At 39.3% G+C, this 15164-nt stretch overlaps 2 protein-coding genes across 4 annotated transcripts; both read left to right on the forward strand.

Annotated features, from left to right (window-relative positions):
- Window positions 1-621: 621 nt before the first annotated feature.
- LOC131327903 (uncharacterized) lies at window positions 622-2853 on the forward strand. Its single transcript, XM_058361024.1, has 4 exons — window positions 622-842; window positions 1531-1693; window positions 2081-2188; window positions 2777-2853. The coding sequence occupies exons 1-4, from the start codon at window positions 738-740 to the stop codon at window positions 2851-2853; spliced, it is 453 nt and encodes a 150-aa protein (XP_058217007.1). The 5' UTR covers window positions 622-737.
- Window positions 2854-7741: 4888 nt separating this feature from the next.
- On the forward strand, window positions 7742-14604 carry LOC131326760 (neutral ceramidase 1). 3 transcript variants are annotated; one of them, XM_058359633.1, is made up of 11 exons: window positions 7781-7914; window positions 8707-8767; window positions 9901-10291; window positions 10584-10792; window positions 10915-11271; window positions 11583-11847; window positions 11933-12203; window positions 12305-12430; window positions 13008-13071; window positions 13285-13454; window positions 13802-14604. In XM_058359633.1, exons 3-11 carry the CDS (start codon window positions 9990-9992, stop codon window positions 14348-14350), a joined length of 2313 nt encoding a protein of 770 aa, XP_058215616.1. In that variant the 5' UTR covers window positions 7781-7914; window positions 8707-8767; window positions 9901-9989; the 3' UTR covers window positions 14351-14604. The 3 variants fall into 3 exon arrangements, with proteins under 3 accessions (XP_058215615.1, XP_058215616.1, XP_058215617.1); XM_058359632.1 differs by lacking the exon at window positions 8707-8767 and having other exon boundaries at window positions 7742-7914; XM_058359634.1 differs by lacking the exons at window positions 7781-7914; window positions 8707-8767 and adding an exon at window positions 8456-8660.
- The last annotated feature ends 560 nt before the right edge of the window (window positions 14605-15164 follow it).

A 15164-nucleotide genomic window follows, 5' to 3' on the forward strand; every position in this document is an offset into this window, starting at 1 on the left:
AGACTGTAGGCCAATTTGTTCTTTTAAACCCTCAATGGTGCCTCATTATGTATGAGGGGCCAAGAAAAGCATGGATCACTTGTTCTTGCATTGCCATTTGACAAGAGTTGGTAGATTTTGGATAGGGTTTGATTTTTCGTTCCAATATATTCCTTTTGTCTGCTTGTATGGAGCGATGCCTGTCCCTTGTTTCTCTTCTTATGGATTGTTTTCCTTTTGTCCTTTTGAAATACAGGGACGTCATTTGTTAAATCCGGTTAATTTTGTTTTTATTACAAGTTCCTGACATGAATGGTTGGGATTGAGTCCTGTTTTTTATGCGCATGGAATAATGAATTGTCATATTTTCTCCTCCATATCTTGACTATATCTGAATGCTAATGATTGCAATTGTTACGTCATTTATTCTTGTGTTTCTTTTATTTTAGTGTTTCATTTCCTTGCTAACAAATCTTTCTTCGGGGATTGCAGCGGCATGTAGTTGTACAAAGCAGCTGGAATCAGGAGAAGCTCGTAAGTCAGGGCTTGGACCAAGTGTGGTCAAGCTGAATAAAAAAAAAAAACTTTTCCATGGAGGAGAAATGTCATATGCAACTAGTCTTTGGTATGTGCCCTGTTATTCAGTCGTGAATTTTCACTCGTAGAGATGGTGCATACTGAGTTTTGAATTTGGTTATGATTTTCAGACAGAAGATCGAGAGAAGTTTAAGACAGTATCTAATCATGCCAAGTACAGAATGGAGGGTGTCAAGGAGAGGTATGGCAAGGCATCTACCGAGGAAGTTGAATATGAAGAAGGAGAAGTTGAATATGATCGTGCTGGTGGTGTCATAAATTGCCGGGTAAATTGAGTGAGAATATGACTCATAGAGGTTTTTTTCTTGCGTTGCCTTTTTGTTACGGAGTACTTTTTCTGGTTACTCAAGTTGACGGCCATTTGGTTGCACGTTTTAGATATTTTTTAGTAGCTCAGCTGCACATGACTCCTCAAATATGAAATAGTTGAAGTATGAGCAAGTTAAGAGGGGTGTTTTGTAAGGTAAAAGACATAAATCATTTCAAGGTTTAGGAGTAGCTTGAATTGGATGCTAGGATTGTTTGCCATGTACACCGAACACCAAAGATTTCTAGGAGAAGGGAATGCCGAAATTGGCATTAGAACCAATGAATATGGTAATGATAATTTGTAGTTGTCCCTTGTGGATCGGGATGTTGGGATGATTCAAGAGTAAATAGGCTGGTTGAACTAGTTTTATTTTATTTGTTCGCAATGCACTTGGAAAACAGATATTTAGGAACAATGTAAGAGCCCATGCTTTCAGTAGCTTTTGACTAACACCTCACACTGGAGAAAAAATCAAATAATTGCAAGTTTTTACTGCTACCCCAACCATGGACATGGAAACATTGTGGATTTTCCAGGGTCGCGTTCAAGTTATACATTACAGTGCCAGATTATTACTTTATCTTCTACTTGCTTTTACGAATTTATATATGGAGCTAAACTGCTCAGTGGTATGTCACATGCAGGAGACGGTCGTTCCTATGAGGGGGGATGACACGTCCTTTGTGATCAACAATAGAAGGTACACGCTTCTATGGAGGTACTTTTGGCTGGATGAATACAGTTGTGGTAAAGGCCGCATTGAATGTGCTGCTGGAATTGGAAATCCCCGTGAAGGGATCCCTGAAGGTTTGCTGTCACGCTTATGATTATGATATAATGTAACTTAAACTGAATTAGCTGAAAGTTACCAAAGTGAAGGTTGATTTAAGAGTGGAGTTCAATGAATTTTTTTAGGATGTGTGTGTGTGCGCTTGCGCATGCGCTTTTGGGCATGCGGTTGCTAGCTGGGCTCCAGAATTCCTGTCATATGTCCAAGCCACGCATAGTCAACCCGTGACCTAAATTATGGAGCCGATATTTGATCTAGTGGCACGTGACTGTCACATTAAGAATCTTAGACATCTTCTTGTGTAATATATTGTCATGTTCTGGTGTTTATATCTTCCTTTTTAACATAAGAATGTTGGCATATCTGCATGGTATTTGGATCTAACACTCTTCTTATGAAAGCAGAGATGCCTCGACGTATTGGAAAAAAAGGAGAAAGATTTTGCCGCGATAGTTGCTTTGGAAAAGGAGTTGCTTTTTGCCGACCTGAAGTTGTATCTATAAAAAGTAAAGGTAGATTTGTGGTGTTCTATGTTATCCTCTTGCTTTTCTGCAATACCCTTCTGCCACTCCTTTCTAGCAGCTATTGGATGCACATGTCTTGGATCAATGGATGCAAGGGGGAGGGGTGATAGTAATTTCTCAAAATTGTTCCTTTCTTAAAACATTCTTTTTGAAGCCATTGGCTGGTGCTGTGATACATTGGAAATGCAAATCTAGATTTTGTGACTAGCTTACATTTTTTTTTAAAAAAAGTTATTAAACCTGTTTGAGGATCAATAGCTATCGGGCTGAGTTGGGCTTCAGCTTTCTTGGTGTATTACTATTTTGTTTGATGAGGTGAGAAGGTATGTGTTCTTTAATTTCGTATTATAGAGTAACATGTTTAACTCAGGTTGTTTGTTCTGAACAGAAGGATAAAATGAGAGAAGAGGGTGAAAGGAAGCGCAAACGTGACTCGGCAGAATGATGTGGTTTGTCCGTCTTGTTTTTTGGTTTTTCGGATCGCTCCTTCTTGCTTTGTAGCTCAATTCTTATCGGTGTTTTATGCAGTTTTTTGTTATATTTCATCTTGATCTTCTTGTTCCCCTCTTTTGGCAGGTTACTCCCGAGGAGATGGGAGGCCTACAGGATGGAGATTCGACATGCCTGATCAAACAAAGACATTTCGTGTGTAGTTTAGTAGTGTATGATGTAGTATTATCAGACTACTTATTAGTAAGAATACACGTGCGTGCACGTGGTGAGTTGATGACTCAGAAGAAACTAAACTTCTGGCTTGCTTTCACTTATTTTTTCCTCTTCGCAACTGGGGTTATGAATGCTTGGTTTGTGAATTGATTGCAATTAGGATCCGTGGTTAAAGTTACAGGTCTAAAGACAAATTAGTTTAAAGGCATAACGTGTCTATAGAGGTACAGAATCCCACAAGCACGCGCGCTCACCGGGCGATTCTATTCTTCGGACTTGGTAGAAATTACAACTCTTAAGTCTTGCAGTTAACCTAGCGTGCAAGGACTCGAACGATTTTCTAGAGGCAAATAAATCCAGTGCACAGTTGGGAACGGAGAGAGATCCGGTACTGCAGAATGTAGTCCAACGTTGGTCCTCGATTGGCATGTGACTTTTGGGTGTGTGAGTTTAGTTTTGTTAAACGTAGTGGCCGGAAATGGTGTGGCTCACTTTCTAGCGAGTATGGGGTATGGTTGTGTAAGTGTCTCCACTTGGGAGGCCTATCCACTGGTTTGGCTATCTACGCCTTTGTCCAAAGATGGATATACCCTTTGATGTTTTTTCCTTATCTTATTGGCAAAAAAAAGAAGTGAAAGCAGGCCCTTATCCACCGGTTTGGCTATCTACGTACGCCTTTGTCCAAAGATGGATATACCCTTTGATGGTGTGGCTCACGTTTAAATCTTAGAGCCGCCCTTACTAAGTTCCAATCTTGAAGTGCTATTATTAGCATGCCTTACGAGTACTATGGTTTTCTAACCAACAACATTTAATGCGTACTATGTTGTTGGTTTTTTTTTTCTAACCAACAACTTTTAATTGGTCTAGTTTGCATGCCTCTTTAAGTACTAAAATTTCATCTGCTATTGTAATACAGTGAAAATGCACATTTGTTTCACATCAGAGGAAAAAGAAAGCAGCAACCCGATGATGATGGTAGTTGAGAACTTTTTTTTTTTTTTTGCCAATAAGATAAGGAAAAACCATCAAAAGGCATATCTATCTTTGGACAAAGGCGTAGATAGCCAAACCGGTGGATAGGCCTCCCAAGTGGAGACACTTACACAGCCATACTCCATACTCACTAGAAAGTGAGCCAACACCATTTCCACTACGTTTAACAAAACTAAACTCACACACCCAAAAATCACATGCCAATCGGGAACCAACGTTGGACTACATTCTGCGGTTCCGGATCTCTCTCCGTTCCCAACTGTGCACTGGATTTATTTGCCTCTAGAAAATCGTTCGAGTCCTTGCACGCTAGGTTAACTTCCACCACATGATCGCACAATCGGCCAGAAAAATGAGCATTATTTCTGTAGTTGGGAACTTGGCAGTTATCGTTATTCACATCCAGAGAAGCATTAAGAAGAAAATTAGTCAAGCTAAGACAAAGTAAATCATGGTCCATATCTCTTGTATCTGTTATACGGTTTTGGGTAGAACTCTACCCGAAAAGCTAACTCTTGAATTGAGGGTGCCCTCACGTTTATATTCTTCATATTACTTTGGTACCAGAGCGTTGTAGGACTTCACTTCACAATATCTTGTGTAATTCCTCTTCTTCTCAAGGTGTATAATCAGCTAACAAAAAAACCCAACAAAGTTTCATGCTATCGTGTTTTTTTCTTCTTTTTTAATTCCTTCTGGTAAATAAGCGTTTTATGAAGAACAAAGAAAAAGTTTTGAAGTATTAGTCTAGTCTTATTTATTTCCAACAAAAACTCCGTTTTAGTTGGCTTTTGTTTCAATTATCCTGTATAACCATTTCATTTTCAATTAATTTAGAACCACATTTATTTTGCGTGTACACATACTTATACCGTATAAGAATAAGTGGAAGTGAAAATTTCTTTCACATGAGTCCCCCATTGGAAAAATGAAGAAGTGGAATATATACAAGAGAATCCTCAATAAGTAGAGCTCTCAGCCCACAACCTTGTCAGCTTGGTTCCCACGCGAGTTTCGAGCTCAAGCGAGCCGAGCTCGAGCTACGTACGATAGAAGATGGCTAGCCGAGCTCGAGCCCACCTATTTTGTAAGTGAGTGAATGACAGCAAAGGGGTAGCAAGTGAATGTAATTGAAATACTGACAGAATACAATGTAATAGCGCCAGGGCCAGCTCTGAGATTTCGGAGGCCTAAGACGATCCTAAAAAATGAGGCCCTTAATATCCTATCACTTAACGTGTAGTTCCTTCTTCGTCAGTTCGTTAGGTTTGTTTGCAATGAGAATTATCCTTTAAAAGGAAAAAGATGCATTCATGTTAATGATGCACTCACCACACTGAATAATTTTTTCAAAGATTATTCACTCACCTATCCCGACATCCCGTGATCCGACTTTGTTCTCGCTTTTTGTTTTTTCCTCCTTTCCATTTTATTGGGCCATTAGGTTTTATGTAAAACATATTCATGTGTTAAAAAATGGGCCCTATAGCAACACATATATACTAGGTACTAAAAACAAGTGAAGACCTTAATTTTTGGACATTTTTTTGGGCTTAAGGTTTGCGGAGCCGGCCATGCTCGGAGCCTTGGAGGCATGAAAGGAAGCCACTAAAAAGAAGCTCCATGAGCCGCGAAGGAAGCTTCAAGCCCATATTGGTCATGGGTTGAAAGGAAAAGAATTAAAGAACTAATCTCCCATGGTTTCTTGGTAGCTCAAGAGTAGAATAAGTGTCAAGGCCACCTGACATGCTTCCCACCAAGACATGGAAATTTTTCTGAAACTATCTAGAGTTCTCTAGGGCAACGTGAAAGTTCTAGAGAACTTCTAGAATCATCTCTTAGAATAATTTAGAGTATTGTATATAATTCTCAATTTGTGTAAATATTTGCATAGAATTCTAGAGAGAGTAGTTGAGAAATTTATAGAGAATGTTCTAAACTTCTCACTTGGTGTATAAATAGGCGAGGATCTCATTTTCCTAAATCACTTGAAAGCTTTGTACTTCACATTCATAGTGAAAAGCTCTTTTTCTCTCTACAAACTTCTCATTCTCCTATTCTTCCCTCCATCCTTTGGTTTACTTAGACGCAAGCAAAGGTGGGCGTAGCATCCAAGGCCACATAGTTGGCTTAGATGCCACAAGAGTAGAAGTAAAATCACCACTGATCAAACCATCAATCCGAATCAATTCTAGATTCTACAGACTACTACAAACCCCATGTTTCAACGTGAAAGAAGAAGAAATTGAATTTAATGGTGGAAAGGAGGGGAAGACAATTGAATTATGGAAGAAAATGAGAACTTGTTTGTCTTTCTTATAGGATCGTGGTGGGTCAACCCTGTCGACTTGTTCAATTTTACAGTTGGGTCGTGCAAACCTAGATCCAGCTTGTGTTTGGGGCATGTGGGTAATTGGCCTCAGGTACAAGCGATTGTTTTGTAAAATTCTTTTTCCCTTCTTTGTAGCATTTTTTTATTAATTTGTTGGAATTATTTATCTCTTAGGTCCTCGTGGTGGAAACGGAAGATCTGAAGAGCACCATAGTGGGGGCACCAGATGATAGTAGTTTGCTCCAGTGTCAGAAAGCACAGTATGTTGTTGGTTATGTCTATCTATACACGCGCAAATTCAGCCACATCGTGACAGTGCTGTTTTTCACGTTACAACCTCCACTGGACTAACATGCTCCGGTTTCAATCCCTCTCCTCGATCTAGGATTTTCTTCACTCTTGCCCTTGTTCGAGTACCTCCAAACAAAACTGTCACCGTCGTTGTCATCGGATGGCGGTTAGGACTTGGGAGACGAGGTTGGTTCTCTTGCTGGTGTTCAGGAGGCTAGCGTGGACCGAGCCTATTAGGGTTCCGTTCGCTCTTGTTTGTGCTGCAAAATCGGTTGGGGAATCGGTGTTGCTGGGGCTTGGAGAATCTTCGAGGTGCCCGAGAAATGGATATGAATATGTGGTTAAAGATTGCATTTTTGTTTTTGATAGTTTAAGTGATTAGCACTTCTTCTTTTTTCTCGGCAAACGAAATTGTTATAAAACTCGGTACATCGAGGGAAAACGCAGATGAGCAAAAACTTGCACAGTTGCAAAACAAAATAAAGGAGAAAACAGAACATGATAACATTTTCAAAGAGCTAAGAAATGTGAACGGTTGCAAAATTGAACAAACTAGGCCGTCAAATGGATAGGAGGGAGATGTAATGCGCATGGCGGCGTAGGAGAAAGTGCGACTGTGAGAACGCAAGTGTGAGCGTGAAAAACGTCTTTTAAAAACTTTCTAAATAATTAAAATTCGTTAGTGTGAAAATTGCGAACCTAAGCGTAGAACGCGAGCGAACGCCATTTTTAAAGGATAATGTGACTTTGAATGGGAGGATCCCTTGTCTTGTAAAAAATACTGCACTTTATATATTTCCGTTTGACCCAAAAAAAAAAAAATTTACTGCACTTTATATGTGGTCCATGTGGACGAATTTTCAAAAAAGTAGAATTAGTGTACGTGTCGAAATATTAACTCTTCCCAACTACCACAACTAACCGCAATCCTTATTCATTTTTCACCGCGTATTTTTACAGTGCCCAGCACTAAATGTATAAATCTCACGTAAATGCGTGAGGGATAAAGAGTGTTAGAACACCGTAGTGTCCAGGATCACCAAATTACTCTAATAGTACATTTGGATGGAGTGATTTCACGAGAACAAAAACGGACCACATTACTCTAATAATACATTTGGATGGAGTGATTTCACGAGAACAAAAACGGAAGAGTTGTGATTTCTTAAAAAATTACTCACTTGAATTGAACATTTAGACGAAAAAATGAAAAGAAAAGTACAAAAGGAAATATAGTTTTTGTAAGCACTTCTCTCTCTCACACACTAAAATACTATATATGTGTGTGTGCATGTACCGTGACTGATCTCATGCTCTCTCATTCTGCACTTGGGATAACCGACACCTCCTGAAGAACAGTGAAAACCAATCGAGAATTAGAAGTCCTTATTAACCACGAAGGTGATCTTCGATGTTTTGTTTATCAGCGGTAAGACCCAGTTTTCTCCCTTATGCTAATTTGCTTCTCATCGATCGATGAATACTTAATTATTACCCGAAAAGGCAGCACTTTGGTTGCTAGGTCGATGTGCGTGTACATTTGTAGCGCGATATATATATATATTACCCGAAAAGGCAGCACTTTGGTTGCTAGGTCGATGTGCGTGTACATTTGTAGCGCGATATATATATATATATATATATATATATATATATATATATATATATATATATATATATATATATATGAATGATTTCTTGTTGTCACTGTCGTGAAATGGGAAAATGCCAATTGTTTACATATCTAGACTGAAGCAAGGTTGATAAAAGACTCAAGCTACTCGAGTTTGAGCTCGTGTTTGCTCGTTCTAGATTGGTTTGTTACATAAATAAATCGAGCTTGTACTTAAGCTTTCAAATCAGTCTTGAACAAGGTACTATTTGGCTTGTTCAGTTTATGATGTCTATAAAAATTAAGCTAGTTGAGATTGGGTCGTGATTGGCTCCATAAAAGTTCATTTGAGATCGATTTTCTTGACTTGCCTTCAAACTTGAACAATTCACTAATCGGCTTGTTTATCGACTCTCGACGGAAAACGATCAGCGCAGTGTTTTGTCTTCAAGGCAAATGAGTATAAACTTCTTTCAATGGTTATGATTCGGCTAGCTGTTTGATTTGTTGATAACTCCGTTGTCGAGCTATTGGATTGTGTTTCACATGGTTTGAAGGGTCAGGTCTGGTTAATCTTTATCACAACTGTGATTGGTTTTGTTTTGGCAGCTGCTTGATAGATTATTGGACGTGATCAACGGGAATGAGCTGAATTTCAGACCATGATTTGGTAGTTTGAAGTTCTGTTTAGTTACTGGTGTATTGAACTGCACATAATTCAGCTATTTACTATTAGATTGGCCAAGTGTCAAATTTTGTGTATTTTGTTTTGAACTCGTTAGGGCTGGTAGATTAAAGCATCTTGTCACAAACTACCGTAGTATTAATCTTACTGTTTGCATGTTTAGAAGGTGAGATGCTTTTGTTTAAATTGTTTCTGGATGGCTTTTAGATAGTTAAGAATCTTGAGAGGCTTCAATTTTTTTGTCCAGTTGTAGGTATGTGTATACTTGGATTTTTCAGTTTCAGACCTGTGCTTAATAGTCAATACTTTTTGCTGCATGGGACATGATTTCAAGCTTGGTTTAGGTTGTAAGTTGGCACACTAATTCATTGGTACCTTAACTAGTTGTTTCTCTTCTTATTTATCAAAAGAACAAAAACTAGTTTTTTTCTCTTCCTTGTGTAGTTACTTGTAGGGGGTAAGACTTTGTCAATTTGTTTAATTAGTTTCCTCAATTGGCAATCGTTACCCAAGTTTGAGTATAAGAATCATTTAGTAGGGAGAACTCCTGTGGGCGAACTCAAGCCTGAGCACAAATGTGGTTAGAACTTAGAAGGTTCATCAATGGCATTACAATTTGAAAGAAGTAAATAGCCTACAAAGATTTGAGCCTCCATTCATTTGAGTATAAAGTTGACCAAAAGTCTAGTTGGTATAAAGTATGAGTCAAGGAGTGGAGTGAGATTTTAGGAGATTTTACTTAAATTTTGAGTTTGACTGTTTGAGCGGAAAAAAAGTTAAGGGTTTGAGATGCTTACAAGGGAAAATGCCTTTGCTTTGTTCTTTCCCTGAGATTTGATTTTATGCTTGAAGTTTCTGATTGTGCAATGCATAAGCAAACAATTAGTGCTCTATTGTTTTGCGATCTTTCTGCCATATCAACTTATCAAGGGACTTGACTTCAATAGATGGGGCACAACAAAAGTCTTAATTAATTCTAGCCCAGGTTGTTTTCACAACGCTCCTCAATAGTCTTCAGCCCACATCTGTGTAGTTTATACCGCTCAAAAGTTCAAATTGAACTTAAATGATAAATGCTGAACAAGTACTCACATGGTGTATCTGTTTATTTGGTGAAGGATGAAGATAATTGCATGAGGGATAACCCTTTCTTTCAAAAGGCATTTTGAAGAAGCTTTTCCTGTTCTTCTGCTTCCTAGGGCAAACAATGAAACCAATGTGGTTTTGGGCCTTCCTAGTATGCGTGCTACTTAGTTTTGGGGAAACTGTATCAGCATCCACTTACTTGATTGGCCTTGGAAGTTATGACATTACAGGACCAGCTGCAGATGTGAATATGATGGGATATGCAAATACGGAACAAACTACTTCGGGACTTCACTTCAGGTTGCGAGCTCGTACATTTATTGTGGCAGAACCTCAAGGAAACCGTGTAGTATTTGTGAATCTTGATGCCTGCATGGGTACACAGCTCGTTAAGTTGAAAGTTCTTGAAAGGTTGAAATCAAGGTATATAAATCTCATTTCGTCTTTGGTGACACCTTGATTTATTTTTTATATATGTATATGTATAAGTAACAGAATAGAAGGATATGCCCTTTGGGATCTTCATATCATTTTTATGGCTGAAAGCTCTTTTCAGTTGATCTATCTGATTTTCATAGTGATTCATCATTTGGAATAGAAATAACCCAAGGTGTCAAATTGTTTCCGTTAGCTGGGTTCAAGTTTTTCATTTACTTGCAGAGTTGTCCAGGTATTATCGCTTATTGAGTGATCTTTTGTTACTTCCTTTTTGAAGGTACGGTGACTTGTATGGTGAACAGAATGTTGCTATCAGTGGCACTCACACTCATGCTGGGCCTGGTGGTTATCTCCAATATGTGTTATATCTTGTAACATCTCTTGGATTTGTACGCCAATCGTTTGATGTCATTGTTGATGGGATTGAAAAAAGCATCATAGAAGCTCACGACAATCTTCGCACAGGGTCGATTTTTATAAATAAAGGTAAGTAAGTTTATTTATGATTCAAGTAATCTTTCCTTTTCGTTTTCTATTCTATTGTGCATCAATACAATTTTTCCCCTTTCTTATTGTTGCTGTGCTAATCCCCCATCCTGATTTCTCAGGAGAGCTCTTGGATGCTGGTGTTAACCGTAGCCCAAGTGCATATCTCAGCAATCCAGTGACTGAGCGGAGTAAATATAAGTACAATGTTGATAAAGAAATGACTCTTTTGAAATTTGTAGATGATGAGTGGGGCCCAATCGGTAGTTTCAATTGGTTTGCAACACATGGAACTTCTATGAGCCGTACAAATTCATTGATTAGTGGTGACAATAAAGGAGCTGCTGCGCGATTTATGGAGGATTTGTATGAGAAAAACACTTCTGAGAATGAACTTGGAAGTTCAAATACTGAGAAATTTGAAGCCATCAGGATCCCGCGAAGAGTTTCCAGCGTAATTCCTAACCTTCATGAATACCGTAAGTTAAACACCTTTTTTTGTTGGAATTACATGGTTATTTTACTAGCTTTCGGGAGGAGGTTGATTTACATCTACAAAATTGTTTTTGGAATTACAAGGTCTAGTTAATTTATGTATATATCCAAGCGACATTATCCATACTGACAGTTCCAGCTATAACAGTTACTTTTTGTAACAACCTGTGCATATTCTACGCATTTCCCTTCTATTCACTAACCATCCTAGATTCTGGTTCCAACTTGAGAAGTAAAGCATGAAAGGAGTAAAAAATTGCATTACTTGGTTCTTTACTTAGATCTTGCCTTACAGGTAAAGAGTTGATGGAACTTGCATCGTCCTTCCAGTCTTCTCCTGGAAAAGCCACAACAAAAATTTCAAGTGCTGCAAGAAGGGTCAGAAGTGCCCTTAGGCAAGCTGACAAGCCTCAATTTGTATCTGCATTCTGTCAGTCAAATGTTGGCGATGTAAGCCCCAATGTACTTGGTGCATTTTGTTTAGACACGGGGGTGCCATGTGATTTCAATCACAGTACCTGCAATGGAAAAAACGAATTGTGCTATGGCCGCGGTCCAGGGTACATACTATTGGAACCTTTTCAAGTTTCTTGAGAGTTGAGACATAGCACTTGCGTAAACAATTATACATCATTTATGTGGCAGGTACCCTGACGAATTTGAGAGTACACGTATCATAGGAGAAAGGCAATTCAAAAAAGCTGTGCAACTTTTTAATGCAGCATCTGAGCAATTAAAAGGGAAGGTTAGCTACAAACATGAACATGTAAACTTCTCTAACCTTGAGGTCACGATCCCCAAGGAAGGAGGGGGTTATGAAAAGGTGAAAACATGTCCTGCTGCAATGGGCTTTGCTTTTGCTGCAGGAACCACTGATGGACCTGGAGCTTTTGATTTCCAGCAAGGAGATGACAAGGTAAGTCAAGTTTCCAGTGCATAAGCAGACCTTTCAATTCAATCATAAACCCCATAGTGTGTCAAACGCATATGAATTCTGTTTTCTGGATATTGCTTCAGGGAAATGCCTTTTGGAGACTGGTGAGGGATGTACTAAAAACCCCAACCGAGGAACAGGTCAAGTGTCAGCATCCAAAGCCTATTCTGCTTGATACTGGTGAAATGAAGGAGCCATATGATTGGGCAGTGAGTTACAGCAACTCCTTTGTACTTATAACGTTGTAATGTCCATAGAAGCTAAAGTTGGAAACTTCTAGTCTTTGGACTTCTCGAAGAATGGAGACGTGGAAGGAAGATTTTTTTGTTTTTACTTGTTACACATATGATTGTTTATGTGGTTATTTATATGGTTATTGTACCGAGAAAGAACCAAAGCTATAATAATTACTTACAATTCGTATCTTTTTTAGGATATAATAATATGAACAAGGGTTTTATGATGTTAAATTTATCTATAACTACTATCCTTTGGTTTAGAATAATATAAATTAACCTCAAAGTAAGTTTTTAAAACTAGGAGTTGAACCTTGCCGTGTCCCATCTGTTCTAACTTGAGACAATTATATCCCAGCGTGTCCCGCATAAGTTCCGCTTTGGCCCTATCTTGCCTGACACGCATCGGGGACCAATTAGGCGTGTCAGTGCTTCGTATGTCTGAACTCTGAAACTATTCCACAGTGAGCAATTTGGCCAAGCATTTGTTTCTACCAAGATAGGTTGATCGAAGTACTGACAAACATATTTACAATCTTCTATTTTGCAGCCCTCGATACTTCCAGTTCAAATATTGCGTGTGGGACAACTTGTCATTGTCAGCGTACCTGGAGGTTAATCCAGTCCTCTTCTCTTGCTACTGACTTCGCCACTCTAATTCTGCTACTTTTTAACGTTCCGACCACATTAGCAGCTTCATTGCTGGAAATCGTGCATAACTAGAATCCTTCCAGTAAATTTACCGAGTTCAATCTGGTCTTTTGCACACTAATTGGTATTTACATGTTCCCCTTGTTACCTTAATTTGTAATGTCTGCCCCTTGCAGAGTTCACAACCATGGCTGGTAGACGCCTCCGAGAAGCTGTTAAGATGGTTCTGACTTCTGGACGCAATGGTGAATTCAACAGCAATGTCCATGTTGTTATTGCAGGACTTACAAATGCGTATTCACAGTATGTGACCACTTTTGAGGAGTATCAGGTGCAGCGCTACGAGGTCTGTTGTTTCAAATTCTCCAAAACAATTTTTGCATCAGATATAGAAGACATAAGCAAAAGGAAAAAAATAAAACCTCATGTGCATGTTTTGTCGGTTCAACCACATGGTTTCAAACTTTCAACTGACGTGTAAATCGAACCAAACCAGACTAAATGTTTTTGGCTTAATCAATCAGAGTTGGATAAATCTTTTTTCGTCAGACTCCTTTGTCAAATAGGCTATGCTTCAGTTAAATTCAAAAATGCACATCTTTATTACTTGCAACATCCACTGTCGGTTAAATTTGAAGTGAGTTGTGTCTGAAAAAATCTTTTCTCAATAACAAGGACGGGTTTGATTTTCAGGGAGCATCTACTCTCTATGGTCCACACACACTCAATGCCTACATTCAGGAGTTCAGAAAACTATCTATGGCTCTTATCAATGGCCAAGCTGTCGAAGCTGGCCCACAACCCCCAGATCTCCTTGACAAGCAAATCAGCTTGCTTACACCAGTAGTTGTCGACACAACCCCCTTAGGTGTGAACTTCGGCGATGTTAAAATCGACGTCCCTTCAAATTCCACATTCAAGAGGGGAGACATGGTTACAGTCACTTTCTGGACTGGTTGCCCAAGAAACGACCTCATGACCGAGGGCACATTCGCATTGGTTGAAATTCTCCAAGGAAAAGAGGAATGGATTCCAGAATACGACGACGATGACTTCTGTTTGCGTTTTAAGTGGTCAAGGCCTGCTAAACTAAGCCCCATGAGCTATGCAACTATAGAATGGAGAATTCCGGCTCATGCAGTTTCGGGTGTGTATCGGATAAGGCATTTTGGTGCTTCTAAGGGTCTTCTTGGCTCGATCCACCATTTCACAGGTTCGTCTAGTGCCTTCGTAGTAGCATAAGAAATGCAGTAGTGAATTCTTTTCCTTTTTCTTTTTGAACTTCTGTTGTGTTGAAAGTGATGTTAGATGACTATGGTTTTAGCATCAAAGGGGCAGTCTGAGTCAAGAATGGTATTGGGAATGGAAAGGAAAATAGTGCAATGGAAAAGAGAACAATAATATACCCTTGTTGGGCTGAAACACTACATTTGTTATGTCTGTAGACCAAAAAACTTAGACCCATAAAACCAATAAATTAGAGGTATTATTGGTTACATAGATTGTCCTTGTTGGAACTTTCCTTGTGAGATGTGCCTAAAGGTGATTGACTAAATGAGTAAATCTGAAGCCTGAATCTGAAAATTAGGTCAAAGTGTGCCTAATTACGAATCTAGCTATGACTTTTGCCCTTGTGTCTGGTTGATACTCTACCAATCCTCGAACCAACGACCTGTGGGTTCAATTGCCACTTAATAGCCAACAAGCAAACAAGAGGATGTTGGGTTTCTCCCATGTGTGCCTACCACAGGGGATCCCTCCCCATGTCCACTGTTTTGTTTTTACTTTCTTCTGCCCATATTGTATTGAGTGAGCAGAGAGAGTGGGCGTGCGGAGGGGGAGCCGGTTGTGGCTCCCCCGGAGAGTGCCGCCAGAGTGGGGTGCACAATGTGAGGGAAAGAGTGAGGAGAATGCCGGGGCCGGTTGTGGTTTCCAAAGAGTTTTTGTAGCTTGTATATGTTTGTGAATATATACAAAGTGATTTTTCTCTCAATCTCTCGGTGTGTGTGTGTTTGTGTGCGTAAAGGTGTGGATCGGGATCGGGATCGGGTCTCGA

Source organism: Rhododendron vialii, chromosome 5a, assembly GCF_030253575.1.
Source record: "Rhododendron vialii isolate Sample 1 chromosome 5a, ASM3025357v1".
NCBI lineage: Eukaryota > Viridiplantae > Streptophyta > Magnoliopsida > Ericales > Ericaceae > Rhododendron > Rhododendron vialii.

What these genes read in the sequence shown, in the direction of transcription:
- LOC131326760 (XM_058359632.1), top strand. Translation starts at nt 9,990, where the DNA reads ATGAAACCAATGTGGTTTTGGGCCTTCCTAGTATGCGTGCTACTTAGT. An exon ending in TCCTAACCTTCATGAATACC is followed by an intron (nt 11,272 to 11,582) that starts GTAAGTTAAACA and finishes CTTGCCTTACAG; the next exon opens with GTAAAGAGTTGATGGAACTT. An exon ending in AGGAGCCATATGATTGGGCA is followed by an intron (nt 12,431 to 13,007) that starts GTGAGTTACAGC and finishes TCTATTTTGCAG; the next exon opens with CCCTCGATACTTCCAGTTCA.
- LOC131327903 (XM_058361024.1), top strand. Translation starts at nt 738, where the DNA reads ATGGAGGGTGTCAAGGAGAGGTATGGCAAGGCATCTACCGAGGAAGTT. An exon ending in GTGGTGTCATAAATTGCCGG is followed by an intron (nt 843 to 1,530) that starts GTAAATTGAGTG and finishes TGTCACATGCAG; the next exon opens with GAGACGGTCGTTCCTATGAG. An exon ending in TGTATCTATAAAAAGTAAAG is followed by an intron (nt 2,189 to 2,776) that starts GTAGATTTGTGG and finishes CTCTTTTGGCAG; the next exon opens with GTTACTCCCGAGGAGATGGG.